The sequence below is a fragment of the Galeopterus variegatus genome, unplaced genomic scaffold (assembly GCF_000696425.1).
Source record: "Galeopterus variegatus unplaced genomic scaffold, G_variegatus-3.0.2 Scaffold5214, whole genome shotgun sequence".
Lineage (NCBI taxonomy): Eukaryota > Metazoa > Chordata > Mammalia > Dermoptera > Cynocephalidae > Galeopterus > Galeopterus variegatus.
In genome coordinates, this window is record NW_007731325.1 from 63,775 (window position 1) to 81,800 (window position 18,026).

The 18,026-nt window shown below is 51.5% G+C and overlaps 1 protein-coding gene across 1 annotated transcript in view; it reads right to left on the bottom strand.

The window, feature by feature from the left end:
- Positions 1-18,026, bottom strand: part of GRK5 (G protein-coupled receptor kinase 5) — a 127,303-nt gene that overhangs the window by 41,245 nt on the left and 68,032 nt on the right. Inside the window, exon 4 of the mRNA XM_008589108.1 lies at positions 14,745-14,822. Coding sequence (XP_008587330.1) covers positions 14,745-14,822 — 78 coding nt within the window. The remainder of the gene's footprint in view (positions 1-14,744; positions 14,823-18,026) is intronic.

An 18,026-nucleotide genomic window follows, 5' to 3' on the forward strand; every position in this document is an offset into this window, starting at 1 on the left:
GGGTGGAGGGTCAGTGTCCATCTCAGGTGGAAACTGTGGGCTGGAAAGGCTTGGGGGCTGCTGGCTGGGGGAGAACCTGGAGCTGCCCTTGGGAGAAGTGTCCTGGTTGCAGGGGTTCCCCGGTCCACGTACCGCCGTGTCCCTCTCATGGTTTCATGTGACCATATGAGAACCCCTCCCCCATCTTTCCAATAAATTCCCCCTTTGTCTGAGCAACTGGGAAGTATCTGCCACTTGCTGCCAAGAATCCAGACTACTTTGCCATCTGTAAAGTCAGGGGTTTAGGCCAGGTGACTAGGAGGGGCCTCCGGGCGCTGTGCAGGCGTCTGCCTGGCTCTTCTCCCCCACCCCGAAGCTGGCTGGTTCCGAGTTCCATGCGCTGACTCAGCCCGGCTCGCCCGACTCTGGGAGCGGGAACTGGGGCGAAGGAAGCAGGAGGTGGTGGGGTGACCGGGGGCTCGTTGCTGGTGACCCCAAATGCCGGCTTGAAATGAAACCTGCCTGTGCAATCACAACCAGAAGACAGGAGAGGTCTGCTGCCCGGCAGCCGCGGAGAGCGTTTCCTCACTTGAGGGCTGATTTAAGGTCTGGCTGACAGGAAGAAAAAGCGCCATTCTTCTACCTTTTTAATCAAAACCTTCAGCGCCATGTGGAAAAGCCACTGCCACACGCCCTCGTGTCCGTCTGGAGGAGTTCCTCTCTCCACCCATGGCCAGGCAGGAGCACAGTCCATGAGCCCCGACCAAAAACAGACCAAAGGAAGAAGGCAGGGTCTGTCTTCTGGGTCACTGGGGAGAAAATAAATCAGCGCAGCCCCACGCTCACGCTGCTCCACGCCGGGTCTGATGTCAATACCCGCAGCTCTCGACTCAAACACCCCCGACTCCTCAGCAAGTGTCCTCGTGGTCAGCCCAGCTGATGAGCTGCAAGACATGAGCACCAAGCCAGGTGCAGCCCTGTGGGGCAAGGACACAGCCGGACAGGTAAAATGACAAGCTGGAAGCTGGAAAAATGACAAGCTCCACCCTCAGGTAACTCAGGTGCCTCTTTGAAGTTCTAAGGGAGGTGACACTCACCGCAGGAGCAGACAGACCACGAAGCAGAGGAAGCTTAAGCTTTGGGGCTCTTTGTTTGCAGTCTAGAGGGTGCTCTAGGTGGGGAACAGAAGCCAGGTTTCCAGGGGGGAGCATTTCTACAGAAGCATGTCTGGGACATTGAGATCACAGACGAAAAGGACCTGCATCTCCAAGCCTCCAGGGATTCACTGTGATTTTTCTCATTCTCAATATTCACTTTTGTACATGATGTTCAGTTCTTTTTCCTAAAGAGGACATTCCCCAAGTTATGTAAGGTTCAGCCCCCGCAAAACCTGGACCCTCCCTTGTCTCCAACATATGGCTCTCAGTCTCAAAGGAGCTGTCTGCAGTCCAGTTCCTGCCTCCGACAGCCACCAAGCCTGTGGGAAGATGACATCTGATCTGCCATCTTCATCTTTTCTTGATGAGGAGCTTGAAGACCCAGCATCTGAGGGGCTCATGGGGGCTCTCTGGAGCTTCGTGTGGTTGGTGGAGGAGGAGGTTTGGAACACCACCCTGACACTGTGTTTGGAAGTGACCCATTGTCCTAGGAAAGGCCCACAGTTCTATTACGATGCAGACACACAGCCACCACTCTCGCAATCTTAACTCTTTGGGTGGTGATCTCTTGCACCTCTTCGGTGGTGACTCTGGGGTAGCTGGTTATCCTGACAGGCCAGGAAGAGACTTCAAGATGGCAGTTGTCTTTGCGAGCAGAAGTGGAGGTGGGGCCACGGCTGTGACCAGTCAGAAATCTCCTCCAGCTGGGGTGCGAACTAATTCAATCTGTCAGCCACACAGATTCCCCGAGTGTCCATTCTGTGCCCAGGTCATCAGCTCCACCCCAAGGACATCATGAATAAATCAGTTGGCCAATGGCAGGAGTTCCAGGCTGGAAAGGACTGTGGGCAGCTGCATGTAGGGCAGCCTCTCAGCACCCAGGAGGGAGAGCTCCCAGAGGTGGCCTCATGGTCAAGGCCAGGCTTGACCAAGGCCCAAAGGGTGGAGAAGGGGGGCTGGCCAGGCAATGAGGAGGACGCTTCCAACCTTTGACTCCTGGTGTTTGTGCTCAGGAAGTCTTCCAAGAGGACCGAGGCTCTGAAAGAATTCATTTTTTTCCTTCTGGCAAAACTGACACTTTTCTGGAAACTTTAAGATGGCAGGATTGCCTTTGAGGACCCCAAACACACAGCAGGCTCATGGGTATCAGCAACTGAATGAGGGGCTATGAGGCCAGGAAATGCTGGGAGCAAGCCCTGTCTCTGAGTGGGGGGAGTTCAGTCCAGCCCCTTCACAGTGCCCTGCTGACCCGGCCACCTGGGTTCCAAGGTGTGAAAGAACGCCACCCTTCAAGAAAGAGAAAGCAGACTGGACTTGAAAGACCTTGACCCACATTAGCTCTGCTGTTCTGCTGTTCAAGTGGCTTCGCAGAAATCAGGATGAAGGATTCTTAGGGGTCAGGAAGTGAGAAAAGACATTTTTAAACACGGGCAGAATTTAACCAGGGGCCCTGAGAGCCGGCCAACTTTAATGAGGACGAAAGGAAAATACACATGACCCTGACCTAGACCTCCACCCCTTACGTCAAAAGCAAAAGACGATAATTAACAAAATGCGATGTGCCCGGATGCAGAGTGAGTGGCCAGCCGAGCTCTGTCAATTCAATAATCCCTGGTCATGACCTGTGGCCCTAAGTGTGAGGATGCTGTGTACACAGGCTGTGCACGCGAGGCTTGTGAGACCGCAGGAGTCGCACAAGCAGAAGTGGGACTTTTCCTGGTGAGTGGTTTGCATCCGGCCAGCTCTGCCCGGGCCCACGCACCCATGTGTAGGTAGCTCACGGTGGGGTTCTGGTCCCAAGGCGCTGGGTGCAGCATGCTCACGACGGGGGTGGCCCTCATTCTTTGTGTGTAAGTGGTGAGGGAACAGCTAGCCAACATCCGTCTTCCAGAACACCCACCACCCTCCCGTTCCACTGCTTCCAAACCAGCTTCGATCTGAAATTGTGTTGGATTTTTCTCCAGTGAAGATTTCATTCCACAGGGCTGAGGAATGAAGGAGGGGCAGGAATCTCCTAAGATCCAGGAATTCAACCCAAATCCCCGATCCCTCATGTGATGTCATTTCTCTGCCCAAGGCCCACGGATAGAGGGGGCCCATCAGGCCACACAGTATATCAGCCAAGCTCAGGCCACAGGGACCAGCATCACTGCCTACCTAAGACAGAGCTGGGCAGCGCAAGTGCCCGCAGGAGGCCTGTGGCCAATTTCCCTGCCTCCAGCCACTCCAAAGGGAGGAATTCTGGACAGGAAATACCATCCACACACAGAGGAACAGGAGTCAGAGGCAGAGCCGGCTCCACCAGCATCAAAGGGACATCCAATTTTCTGACCTTGAAGGTCACGAGAAAGGAAAAGGGACCTAGATGGGCCTGCTCCAGCCTGCTGTGAGGAGCCCCAGCTGGGCACATCACCTCAAGGACATCAGGAGGAGCTGAAATGAAATCAGGCTGTGGGCGAGGACAATTTGTTTTCCAGGAAAGGCTGGGGGTGGAGCGGTAGGTCTATTTGAAGGACAATTACATAGTCATTTAAAATACTGCACAGAGAGACGGTGACATGAGAAAATGCTAACACCACAGTGCAAAGAGGAAGCCGAGGCCCAGGTTCGGGGCCAGGAGCCATCCGTCGGACGTCAGCCCCACCTCGCCTCCCAGACTTGCTCCTTCAGCCGGTCCTGTCATCCTTGCTGCCCCTGGGAGGCTGATGCAGGGGAAATTTAGTGTTTGGTTAACTTCTGAGAAGACAGTGCAGTGAGGAGAAAGATCACAGCTCCACAGTCGGACAGACACGGGATATACTCCAGCTTCACACTCTTTTTATTTTACTTTCTTTTTCTTTTACTGTGGTAAAATATACATAACATAAAGTTCACCGTTTTAACCATTTTTAAGTGTTCAATTCAGTGGTATTAATGACATGCATCATGTCAACGATCGCTACTATCTTTTTTCAGTATTTTCCATCATCCCCAGCAGAAACTCTGTACCCAGGAAGCAGTAATTCCTCATTCCCCCCTTCCTTCCAATCCCCTGGTTAACTCTACTCTCTGTCTCTATGAATGCACCTATCCTAGATGCCTCGTATAAATGGAATCATACAATGTGGCCTTTTGTGTCTAGCTTCTTGCACTCAGGGTAATGTTTTCGAGGTTAATCCATGTTGTAGCACGTATCAGAACTTTGTTGCTTTTTATGGCTGAATAATATTCCATTGTATGGATACACCACATTTTGCCTATTTATTCATATATGTTGATGGACGTTGGGGTTGTTTCTACCTTTCTGGAGATTCTGAGTAATCCCATTATGGACATTAGCATACAAATATCTGTTAGAGTCCCTGTTTTCAAATCTCCCAGTTTCACTATTATTAGCTAAAGAACTTTGACTGCCTAGGGTAAGATGTGGACAATTGTGTATATTGCACAGGGCTGTCACAAACATGGAATGAAATAAAGATGTAAAGCTTGTAGCATACAGTGGGTGCTAAATTAATGTTACTTTCTCCCATCTACCCATTAAAACTCACCCTCAGTAAAGGAGTGTGAGAGAGGGCTGGCCTGTGGCTCACTTGGGAGAGTGTGGTGCTGACAACACCAAGTCAAGGGTTAAGATCCTCTTGCCGGTCATCTTTTAAAAAAAAAATAAGGAGTGTGAGAAAGTTAATGACTCGGCGCTTCAATGGTGGAAGGACTGGCACCAGCCCCCTTTTCTGCTTTGCTCAGACATCACAAATGTCTCAGCATTTAGACACATACTGGCCCAAAGGATAAGAACCTCAGAGGAATTCCAGCCCTGCTGCAGGCCAGCTACAGTAGGAAGAGGAAAATCTAGTCAGGGAGCCTTCCTTTTGAGGCCTTCTTTCCACGTATCTAGCACAGGGTTGTGGAGAGCCTAATGAGGAACATTCTAGTCTGCTCTTCTAAGGTGAGTTACCAGGGGGGGTCCAGCCCCCAGCCTGGTCAACCACAGCAGATCTTCTTTATTGTTTACACACTGGAAATCTGTAGCTAAAACTGTTTGCAAGGCCTGGGATGGGTGGCCCCTGAGATTCTCCTGGGTGCCGTGGCCCATCCTAGGTGAGCCCACTTCTCGTCATTTCAGACAGCTAGGGGTACTTCGTAAAACATGGAGCGTCAAGTTCCAGGCCTGTAGCAGTTGCTCAGTAAATGCTAGCTCCCTTCTGTCTTGTGCCAGCACAGCTAGTGAGCACAAACGTGGCTTTATTTCCTTTGAATTCCTCTCTCTGCTGCTCCCAAAAGTGGAAGAGGAAGAGGCCCAGCCGCCATCCCTTACTACTGCTGCTTGAGAAAACCCCAGGAAGTCCCTTTCTCAAGGCCCTCGCATCTCAGCGCTTTGTCAGGAAGTTGGAAAAGCCAGGTGCTCGGCCCAGCTGGCCCAGCTGCCTTCCACCCCAGCCCGCCTCTCAGCTAGACCCTTCACTCAAGCAAAGGTGGCCTCTGAGCTCACCAGATTCGTTAACAGAATGGAGATCTGTTCTGGGGGGCATGTGATCTCATCAGAGATGAAAAGCCGGGGCCAGAGCCAGTGGCTGGGAGCCCAAACCCCATGGAGGATGTGGCCGGCACTCAGAAGCGGGGGACTTGCCCAAGCCTCCCATATTCCATGCTCTGGGCTGCCCTAGAGACTGTGGGTTGGTTAGATGGTTAGGCAGACCCTAAGCTACTCTCACCCCCAAGGCCACAGACCCCAGGAAGAGAGATCCAGGAATGAGCCTGACTCCTAATCTGGGTTCTTTGCTCTAGGCCATGCTGTCTCTACCAATAACAAACCAGCTTTTCCATAATGAATCATAGTTGGGAAGTAGGGGGTTAGCCCAGCATTCTCCAAAGATGATGATACGGTCTTAGGAGGTTCAGGGCCACAATTATATAATACTGAATACTCAGTGAAAACGTTATTCTCTTCAACTCTCCTTCAAGTTTCTCATCATCAAGTAGAAGGTCTCAGTGTGGTGCCAGTATTTGGTTAGCACGCCTCTAACACTCACTAATCTCCCTTAAAACAAAGAGAAAGGAGGCTTCAGGCTCAGAGTCTTAGGCAGGTAAAAGACTATCTAGCTTGGATTTAAAACCAATTTTTCCAGTTATCTTTATGTATGATTAATCAATACTGGTTTTCCAGGCAAATTCCTTTTAAAATTCTAAGTCAAAAGATGAGTTGTTTGAAAGAAAAACATTATATAGATAATTGTAAGGATGGTCTGCAAATACTCACAGAAAGAACCGTGAAGGTGGGCGGGAATGACTGACGGCCACCAGCACAGATGAGCACCATTGTTATCAGCCCCGTACCCAGCTCCAAGGACACACAGCTGGAAAGTGGCAGGACTGGGGTTCCAGGTGGTCCTGGGGACAAGGAGTGAAGCCACTGGCTACCTCAGAGGCCAAGGAGCTCAGAACCAGCCTGCTTGGGCTCCTGATGCTGGTGTCTGGGTGGGAATGGGGGAGGTGCCAGGGAGGTGGTGCAGTGAGGTGGGGGGCCAGAGAAAGAAGGAACTTGGAATAATTATTTCCTTTCATTCAAGCTCTTTACTTGTAAAAGGTGGATGTTTTCCGGAGAGCCATACAAGCACTAGGAATAGATTTCTTTTGTGCAGAAACACAGGCTGATGGGGAGTAATTTCCCCCTTAACAAGAACAAAACTTCCCTGTCTTACCCTATCATTGTTTATAGAAACAAAGAGGCAGCCCTGTGTCTATGGAGGGCCCAGAGAACAATATCCTGCCGGACCTTTGGCAAGAAAGGCACTCCCCGGGCCGCCTGAACTGGGGTACTCCCAGCATCCCACAAAGGAACGCCAAGCTGGTTCGCATCAGAAGTCTGCCCCAACCCAACTTGTCCACCCCCAATGTCCAGGAGGAACCTGATGCCGGCCCTTTCAGCAGGACCATCTGCTGGGTTTGAGCTTTCCCTAGAATCCACTGATACTCTTCAACAAACCCACGTTGAAACTGGTACCACCTGCCAGGCCCCGGTAATTGAGGTGAGACAGTTCAATGATGGAGACCTGGCACAGTTGCTCATGGGCCCAGTTATAATGAACCACAGCAAAGTGTCCTACAAATAACATTGCTGAGGCAGGTCACAGTGGCTCCGCTTAAGCCCTGGCTCTACCACCCTAGACCAGCCTCTTCTCTTCCCAAACCTCAGTTGCCTGATCCGTAAAATGGGTACAGTAACACACATCTTGGGGAGTTGCTAGGAAGATCAACAAGCAGGTCTGTGAGATGCCAGTGCAGTGCTGGACGTGGAGGGGCTCAAAGCCTGCAGACTGCTGGCAGGTCAAGAAGGGTAAGGGTAGAGTGTCTGTGAAGGACCATGCCTGGCCCTGAGCTTTTCAACAGGGAATCGGACTTTGTTTCTCCAGAGGAAGACCACTTCATGGGGCCAAATGTGTACAAGAATTTGCTTAGTTTGTCCCGTATGTGCCCTGTTCCTCAAAAAACTGAGGCCTTCTTACAAGGACAGATAAGACAAAGTGAAAATAAGCCACTTAAAAACAAGTAACAAAAATGAAGTCTGAATTTCAACAAAATTAAAAATTGTTGTGCTTCCAGGGACACCATCAAGAGAGTGAAAAGACAATCCCCAGAATGAGATGAAATATTCACAAATCATATATTTGATAAGGAATTTGTATCTAGAACATATAAAGAACTCTTGCAACTCAACATTAAAAAGACAAATACCTGGCCAGTTAGCTCAGCTGGTTACAGCATGGTGCTGATAACACCAAGGTCCAGGGTTTGATCCCTGTACCAGCCAGCTATAAAAAAGAGAGAGAGAGAGAGAGAGAACATAAAAAGACAAACAACCCAACTGCCCCCAAAATGGGCAAAGGATTTGAATAGACATTTCCCAAATAAGATATACAAATGGCCAATAAGCACAGGAAAAGATGTTCAACATTACTAGTCATTAGGGAAGTGCAAATTAAAATCACACCAAGATACCATTTCACACCCATTAGGGTGGATAAAATAAAAAAGATAGAAAATAAGTGTTGATAAGGATGTGGAGAAATCGGAACCTTCAGACACTGCTGTTGGGAATTCAAAGTGGTGCATGGCTTTGAAAAACAGGCTGGCAGTTTCTCAAAAGGTTAAACAGAGTTTACATATGACCCAGTTATACCACTCCTAAGTATATGCCCAAGAGAAATGAAAACATTTACACAAAAATTTTTACATGAATGTTCTCAGCAGCACTATTCACAACAGCCAAAAAGTAGAGACGACCCAAGTGTCTGTCCACTGATGAGTAAACAAATAAAACGTGGTTTATGCACATAATAGAATGTAATTTAGCCATAAGAAGGGTGAAGTGCTGATACACGCTGCAACATGGATGAACCTTGAAAACATTCCACTGTGAAAAAAGCCAGTCACAGAAGGGTACATATTATACGATGTGTCATTTATATAAAATGTCCAAAACAGGCCAGGAGACAGAAAGATTAATGGTTGCCGGGAAATGAGGAATGACTGCTAATGGGTATGATAATTTCTTTTTGGGGGATAAAATGCCCTGGAATCAGGTAATAATGATGGTTACATGACTGTGAATATTTTGAAAACTACTGAATTGCACACTTTCAAAGGGTGAGTCCTATGGAATAAGAAGTAGACCTCAAAAAAGCTGGTATTTCAAAACTGTCGTCTGTAGTAATGGGTGATTATACACAAGACTGGTTTCACGATCACTTATTTATTATTATAATTAGGAATATTTCCTGGTTTGCCCCATTTGAGAGTGGCCCTCCCCTCCCCTGAGCACCTGTCACCTGCATCACTTCTGGTCTGCAGGGAACTGGAAGGCGAGCTGCCCAGATCTCTCAGGAGCTCCGCACACATGTGGGATTTGACTGTGCAGCCCCCAGGCCCGCTTTGCCGAGCTGACAAACCTGAGGATAAAACACGGTGCTCGTGGCTGTCGAGCCAGCTCTGGAGACCAGCCTGCCATGCAGACAGTGTGTTTTGCTTGGGGCTGAGGGATGAGAACGTGGAGAAGCAGCCTCCCTGGTTTTCTCACCCAGTGTTCCATCTGCTTCTCTGCCTTCCCCGCCTTCCTCCTGGCCAGTGCACGGTGAGAAGTGACCGTGTTGAGGCAGTTAAAAGCTCCTGTGCCTCCTTCCTCCCTCTCTTCCCTTTGGTGGTGGCCATGAGACAACATGGTCAAGATGGTGGAGCCATGAAAGCAGCCAGGCTCCCTGAGTCACCGCTGGAGAAGGACCCAGGAGAGTCAATGACCCAATCATATTATGCATGAGAAAGAAATCAGCCTTTGTTTTCTGAAGCCCCTGAGATTTGGGGGTGCGTCTACTATGGCAGCCAGTACTAATCATCCTAATACATTGCCTTTTAAAGAGTCCAGCCTCTGTACAGCCCTCTGCAGCTGGTGGCCCTCCAGCCCCTCCTTGGCCCATCACAACTCCACAGCTGGGAGTTCCATGTCTGAATGATTTCTTCATCCAGCAGCCTGATTTTGTAAGCACAGAGAAGGGAAAGGAGAGGCAGATGACCATCACCATGGATGGGGTGTCTAATGTGTACCAGCTACCGTGCCATGTACTTGCTGGTTTCACTTAATGTCCCACCAGTGCCCCACCCCCTTGACAGATGAGGAACCTGCATTGCTGTGAAGCTAAGTTCCCAAGGCCATGCAGCTAAGAGGCCAAGTCTGGCTTTGGGCCCAGATCTACCTGATTCTAAGCTCACCTTCTCATGCACTCTGCTGCCTTTCTATTAGATCTACAACAGCTTTCAACCTGTTCCAAAGCCCACCCTTGGCTGGGGTTATGTGATGTCCCCAAAGCAAAGCTGGCTGTGTGTGGGCAATGGATTCAGGACTTGAGGCAGTGTCTAAGGAATGGGCTTTGCCTCCTGGGATGGAAGCTTCAAGCAAGAGTTTGAAGAGCACACTCCCACGGGGAGGGAGAATGCAGGTCCAGATATAAGCATCTACTTCCAGCAGAGGTTTTCCATCCATCCAGTCCTCCAGAAAACACATGATATGAGACACCCAGATGTGATGAGAGCCAGCCAAGAGCCAGCTCCCCAGAGACATAAGGCAGGAGAGGTGAGGGTTCATGATGGGGAGCTTCCCAGGGCTCCCCACATCGTTTCATTCACACTAACTTGCATCAGTTGACAATCGTGTGTCCGGAACTGTGCTGGGGCAGGGGACACACAGAAAACAGATACCATCATCTCTGTCTAATGAGCTAAGAACCCTGCCTCTGCGGGGTGTGGAGGTGGCTTTCCTAAGCCACTGTCTTAGTCCATTTTCTGTTTCTTATAACAGAACACCTGAATCTGGGTAAGTTATAAAGAAATGAAATTTCTTACAGTTTTGGAGGTGGGAAGTCCAAGATCAAGAGGGCACATCTGGTGAGGGCCTCTTCCTGGTGGGGACTCTCTGCAGAGTCCCGAGTTGGTGCAGAGTGTCACATGGCGAGGGGGCAAGAGTATGCTAACCTGCTGTCTTCCTCTCCTCATAAAGCAACCAGTCTACTCTTGGATAACCCTTTAACCCACTAACCCATTAATCCATGAATGGATCAACAATTCACGAGGGCATGTCCTAAAATGTGAATGGCATTCGAAGCCCGGGGGCTCCCCACTGCCACCTCCTCATTGTGGTTTCCCAGGCCCTGCAGCCCAGAGGTCCCTTCCCCCTACCTTCCCACTCCCACAGTACTGACCACCCCCTGCCCTTTCCTACCCCTATACCAAGGTTCTCAGCCTTGGCACTACTGACATTTTTCCACTAGATAATTCTTTGTGTTAGGAAGCTGTCATGTGCACTGTAGATGTTCAGTAGCATCCCTGGGCTCCACTAATTAGATGCCAACAGCACCCCCCTACACCACCACCAATTGTGCCAATTACAAATATCTCCAGACAATGCCAAATGCCCCCAGGGGCAGCACACCCCCAGGTGAAAACCACACTGCTCTATACCTTTGCCCATAAAAGGTCCTTTTCCTTTCTCTTCTTTTGCATCCAGCTTCCTCCTCCTCTAAGACCTGATGCAGCAGCATCGCCTCCTAGAAGCCCACCCTGGCTTGCCTGGGCTGGGCCAGGGGCGGCTCCTGTTTGTGTTGTCCCACTCTGCAAGGTGGGCTCCTCCACCACCAGGCATGGACTCACAAAAATGGAACAGCGTGCTCAGAGACCACCCAGGTGAGAGCCACGGATTCTGGCAAGAGGTGGAGGATCTCTGCAGCTGGAGGCGCTTGGGCTAAGCAGGGACACAGAAGTGAGAAAGACGGAGCAGAGAGCAGCACCTTCCAGTGAAGGGCCTTCCAGGGGACAGCCTGACCAAAGGCAACAAGGTGTGGGCGTCAGGATGGGACTGGGAAACAGCGTGGCTGCAGCCAGTGAAGGACTGGGAGAGAGAAACAGGAAAGAGCATGCTAGAGTAGACAGACGCGTGGTCACGAAGACTTGTGGACATGTTCTGCAGCCAAAGGTGTGTTTGGCAGGGCGTAAAATTGGGCGGGGGGGGGGNTCAGGATGGGACTGGGAAACAGCGTGGCTGCAGCCAGTGAAGGACTGGGAGAGAGAAACAGGAAAGAGCATGCTAGAGTAGACAGACGCGTGGTCACGAAGACTTGTGGACATGTTCTGCAGCCAAAGGTGTGTTTGGCAGGGCGTAAAATTGGGCGGGGGGGGGGAGTTTTGTGGTCAAATAAGTTTTGGAAATGTTTTGCTAGCAGTGAAACAGGTTTCTTTTTTTGCAGGACTTCTCAGAGCCTTTAATATGTGCTGGGCGAATCTTCACCAGGGGGAGATACAGCATGCAGTGTTGCCCACACGTGACGGAGCACAGAGGCCTTTCTTCACAGTCTCTCAAGGGATCAGTGCACTATAGTCTCCTCTTTGGAAAGCCCTTCTTGGAGCCGAGATGCACAAGCTGCATCTTGAGGAGGCTGTCCAAATCAAGGACAATCTGGGTTTGAGGACAATGGCTCTGGGGGCTGTTTGAAGGCCTCAGAGTCAATGCTGGGGCCTCAGCCCCTCACGCCCCTGCACCTGGGACACGTGCAATACAGAGAAGTAAACGAGGCTCCTGAGCAAGCTGCTATGAGAAGGACGGGGAGGGCAGTGCAAAATTTATTGTAAGAAAACAGTCAACCCAGGGATGGCTTCGACCCCCACCCCCCAGGCCCCTGGGCCATAACATATGGTGTGGTTTAAATTTCAAAAATCAAGTAGTACTTAAGGAAAAAATGTTGGCAGGCTCAGAGGCACTTGTAAAGCCGTCTGAGCTGATGGGGAGTCTGGGCTCCATCCCTCCAGGAGATGGAGGCAGCGCTGAGCAGAGGGAGAGAGATCTGGAGGGCCCAGATCAGGGGCTGTAGAGGCTTCTGGATGGTGTTGGCCAGGGGGTGGGAGAGGTAAGCAGCTCCCAGCAGCAGCCCTAATGTCTGCACATGCCCTGCAAATGGACAGGTCAAGAAAGCCCATTCCAACCAGTGAGGCTGGGCAAGGGAGTACTCCACCCTCCCTGCAGAGCCCAGCCAGGCCAACAGAAAGCAGAAGGACAGTGAAGGGGAGCAGCAGGAAACAGAGCCCCCCAGGAGAACACCGATGGCTCCAAATCGCAGCTCTGCCACTTCCTAACTGTGCAACCTGGGGCATGACAGCTCCCGAGCCTCCCCTTCCTCAGTTGTCGGAGTGGATCCAATAGAATCTGCACCTGCAGTGCAGCAAGGACTACATGAGGTGGTGCCTGACACTGCAAGTCCTCAATACGTCAGTTGCCCATGTTTGGGGGGGACGCATGTGGGTGGATAGCCTCAAAGAGGGTGCAGATGGAGAGCTGGACTGGGCCATAGTGAGTCACAGTGGCAGATGCCTTTGCAAAGGGCAGGTGGAGACGCTGTCAGCTGAGCAGCCTTCTCAAGTCACTCCCCTCGTGGCCTTGGCAGCCTGTCTATGGGAAGGGGCACTTCTCATGGGTGCTGTGCCCCTCAGAGATAGTGTCTTGCAGGCATCTGGCACACTGTCAGGCTCAGCAGGGACTATTATCATCATCCCCTCTGGGGCACTGACACCCCTCAGGGTGACGCTGCCTCTGAGCTCAGGGCACCTGCCTATGCCCAGGGTGTTCACGCTGTTTCGAGTGGTGGCCAGGAGATCAAAAGTGCACCCACCTATAGCCTCACTGACATGTCATTGGCTGTGACTATGGGTGAACTGGGGCCCTGCTCAGACATCGCCTCCTTGACCACTTTCCCCCGAGAACCTCATAGTCTCCAACAGGTCCATATCTGGGCCACAGCGAGGCAACGCCACCCAACAGCCCCACAGATGGAGCGACACAGCCCTGCTCTGCATCTGGAGGCGTTTTACGAGCATTAATCCTGTCATTTCTGAAAAGTGCAAAAGGACTGGGGGTGTTTGCAATTCACATGAAGAGAAGTGCATGATTATGATGGAAGCAGACCTAGAAACAGCAGAGGAAGCAGCGAGGAAATGAAAGTGCTATGCGCATTTAGGGTGGTTGTTTGGTTGGCCGTTGGGAGTGGCAGGACCGACACCAACACTTGTGGTGTGAGGCAGGGCCGCCCCGCAAGGGGGACGGCCACGGCTCACTGCAGGTGCTGCAGAGGAACACACCTGTGTGAGAACGAGGGCTACAGTGCTGAGAGAGGCATCTGGGGTGGGGAAAGACTGGTGGCCAGGATCTCATCCCCAGGCTGTCACTTCAGGCTACTACAGCCTGGGATGGCCACCATGAGCAACACCCTTCCCAAGGGGGCTGGTGCCCACAGTGTCCACGGTCCTGAGCAGCGTGAAGCCACCACTGGCCCCAGAGGTACAGGACACACACAAAGCTGTTCACACGCACATCTCATCTCAGGCTCTCAACGCCTCTGGGAGCTGGGTCTGGATGGGAGGCTACTTTTAAGAAAGGGAAACTGAAGCTTAGTGAGGGAACCTGGCTTGACCGAATGGGTAGAACAGCTGGGACTAGAACAGTAAATGGGTTGAGAACACATTCCTCTGTCAAGCTGAGTTAAGAAAGTGGAGGTTCCAAAGAATCAAGGCTGACAGGACCCTGAGGATGGGGTGACCCCTATTCCCTCAACCATCCTTATGAATACACTTCAGGATTCTCTGCCTTCTTCTGTGTGTGCCACTGACAGTCTCAGTTTTAGGTGGCATGCTCTGCCACTGCAGCTTGGCCTCCCCTTCTCCCTCCTGGTCACCTCTGGACCCTTCCCCTCCACACCCACCTGTCAGAGACACCCCAGCGGAGCCCTTTCTCCTGGGCGCTTCCAACCTCGGCTGGGCCTCCACTTGTCCTGCTACAAACACTTGGGTGTGGACTGCATGAGGGTCCTTGAAGCAGGTTCCCTCCCCTCCTCCAGGCCTGGCCAGGACCAGCCACCTCTTGGTGCTGCTGGGCTTGGGCACTCTGGTGGACCACGAGAACTGAGGGTCTCTGGGGACCAATAGCAGCTGCCAGCCTGGACATGACAGTTCCCCATGTGGTGCAGCACAGATCTGGGGTCCCATATTCCTGGATAAGGCCTCCATTCCTCCTGCTGTGGGGTTTGAGAGGGCTCTTACCTTTGGAGTGAGGTACTTGGTCATAATTTCCTTCCCTTTCTCTCCCAGTTTTTCATCTGGAGTAACTTCATATTCTGCCTAAAAGAGGATTTAAAAAAAAAAAATATATATATATATATATATACACACACACATAGAAAATATGTATAACAGATTTGCTCATGAGCTTCTTATAGTTACAGAACCTTTGAGCCCCTTGGAGAAGACCCTCTACAGGCCACCTGACCAATGCCCTCCTTCAGGGCAGGAAACTGAGGCCCAGAGAAGGAGGCCTGGCCAAGGAGCCCCAACGTCCGGCACAAACGACTCTGCACTCTCCCTTGGACGCTGGTTCTCAGAGCAGCGGCTCTCCTCGCCAGCTGCACATCAAAATCACCAGGAGCACCAGCAAACACTGATGCCCAGCCCCACCCGGACCAATGGAATCAGAGCCTCTTGCCGGCCACCACACTGGAAGCCTTGAGAGGCTGCCTGAGGTCACTCAGACCTTACAAGCTGTGTGACCTTAGACAACTGGCTTAGCCTCTCTGTAAAATGCAGATGGGACCAGCACCTACGCACAGGGCAACTGTGCAGACAGAAGTGAGAAAGTTCTCAGCTCAGAGTCCTGAGCATAATAAATACTCAAACAGCTGCCATAATTCTCACCATCGTGATTATTATACCTTGTAAGGAAAAACAACAGTATGCATGCCTTACCTTTTCCAGCTTTTCAGTTTACAAAGTGAACATACAGAGACTTTTTAGATGTTTTCTGAACCTCAAAAGAGCCAGGTGGTGCCACGGGAGGGCAGGGGCTGCCACTCTACCCCTTCTTCTGTACACAGAGATCAAAAGGATCCACAGTGGGAAGCAAGTCACTCAGAGTCATGGAGCTGGAGGTGGCAGGGCTGAGACTTGAAGCTCTAAGCCCGGCGCTCACTCTTTCTCAACGCACCAAGGAATTTGGGACTCCAAATTGTTAGCTAGGACAGCGGGACCTGAGCTCTAAAGAAGAGAGGCCCCCCCAAAACAGACTTTTTCATTTTTCTTGAATCGCGATGGGCTCTTCAGTCACGTCTGACGCACTTGCCAAGTGGATGAAAGGCCTCGCGTTAACAAGAAGCCCAAGTAGGTTTGCCTTTCTCATTTAGACAAAGGAGCTAATTAAAAATTATTTATAACCATTTCAAAATCTACCACCCAAGGATTTGTCAGCCTCAGTCCAAAAGTACAACTATGTCAAAAGAGAAAGGAAATGACAGCAGCTCAGGCAGACCCAAACTCCTCCCCCAGGCACCCCACTGTGGAGTCAGACCCCAGCCCTCATCGCTGTGTTCAAGGCAACGTCGTGGCCCAGGGTCTAGCCCCGACTCCTCCCCAGGCACGCCTGGAAGACCCTCCTGGACGAGGAGAAAGTGCAGGCAGCAGTTGTCCGGGACGTCCACACAGGCAGCCAGGCCTGTTTCCATCCAAAGTGAGCGCATTTCCTTGACTTGCCATCTCTCTTCTAATGGAGAGCCAGGATCCAACGATTTTCCCCAAGGGAGAAATGTGACCACTACGATCACATGCATCAAGGGCTGTGGGACGGTGGTTCTGGAAGGAATTCACTTCACAGGGCTGGACACCGAGGCCCAGAGAAGTGAAGGGCTGGCCCAAGGTCACACAGCTGGTACTAGCAGGGCAAGGACAGGCACCGCGGCCTCCTGACTCCCACTGGGCTGCCCATCAGAGCCTCTCTCCAGAGGCCAATTCCTCCTCCATCAAGATGAGCCCTTAGGGAGTGAGCAATTCTTGAGATACTTTAAGGAGAGAGGGGAGCTCTTTCTTCTTGACTTTTTTCCTGTAATTTTCCCCCTCTTCACTCCCCAACAATCCTCTAAAACTGATATGCACGTACGTGCGCGCACACACACACACGTGTGCACATGCACGTACCTTTTGGAGTACTGATAATACACAGTAGGTATTATCGCTCCCAATTTACAGATGAAGAAACTGAGGTTCTGAGAGACCAAACAACTGATTCACATACAACAGAGGCAGTAAGTGACAGAGCTGGCCATTGTATCTCTAAGGAGGCTGAGCGTTTTAAAGCCAACCCACAGCCCTTTTCCGGGGAGAGGAGAGAAGTACCCAGTGTCCTGCTGCCCCTGGAAGCCCTGCCTCATGGTCTGGCACCAAGGGAACAAAGCCAGACTGCTGTACAGGGCCCAGGCCCTGGGCCAATGGCCGACCACCATTTGNGGAACAAAGCCAGACTGCTGTACAGGGCCCAGGCCCTGGGCCAATGGCCGACCACCATTTGGGTTAACTCAATCCCATTCAGGACGCTGGATTCACACTGTCCCAAAATACATCTGTGAGGGCGGCTCTATTTAACCAAATGGAGGCCTGGGGCTCACTAATCAGCCTCAATAACCAGCTGAAAATATTATTGCTCTGGGTATGAAAACCCACGTTAAAAAAATAACATCACTTTCAGGTCAGCTGCCTCCCAGGAGAGGCCCGGCTGGGAGGCCGGACGCGCAGTTCCACAGGGAAGCAGTGGGAGCACGCGGGGACAGGCCTCCCCAGCCTGGGATCAAAAGGCCTTTCTTTGACGAGTCCATGTGAGGCCACCACCACTTCAGCATTTGTGTTGGGAGGCAGAAAACCAACTGAAAGCCTCCGGCTGGGCTTTCCCCAGTGATTAAGTCACCTGGAGTGACAGGCCATGTCTCCATGGTGACCCCCAAGAGGGCTGGGGCTGTGGGGGACAAGTCCCGAGAAGCCACCTACAGGGAGAAGGCCCCATGGTGGCGTGGCTGGAGGGGCTGAGCTCCAGGCAGATCACACTGCATAAGGCTGGGGACCACCCCGGGAACCACTGTCCTGAGAACACCCCTGCCCAGGTAGTGGGAGAAAGCCTAAACTAGCTTAAACCAGGAAGTGTAAGCAGCAAATAAGAGTTTGTGCCAACAGCTCAGAATTTTACAATTAGATTTGGCTTGGGAAATGGCAGCCAGACAGTGACTTCAAAGAAAAGAGAGGTAAGCCACATGCAAGGAATGCCCCGTGAACTCCATCTGCACAAGAGTGCCTTCCAGCCAGAGAGGGCGGTGGGCCTCGTCCCCTCCCCCGAGAGAGGAACACACACAGTCCTCTTGCTGTTCTGCCCATTTGAACCCTTCTCCCTGCCCAGAGCTCAGCTCTAACAGCCAGAGCGCACCCATGCCAGTCCACTCGGGGGGTACTTCTCAGATGCACTGCAGGTGCCAACCAAGGAAGGCACCCTTTGACGAGGCTTCTCTTTGCACT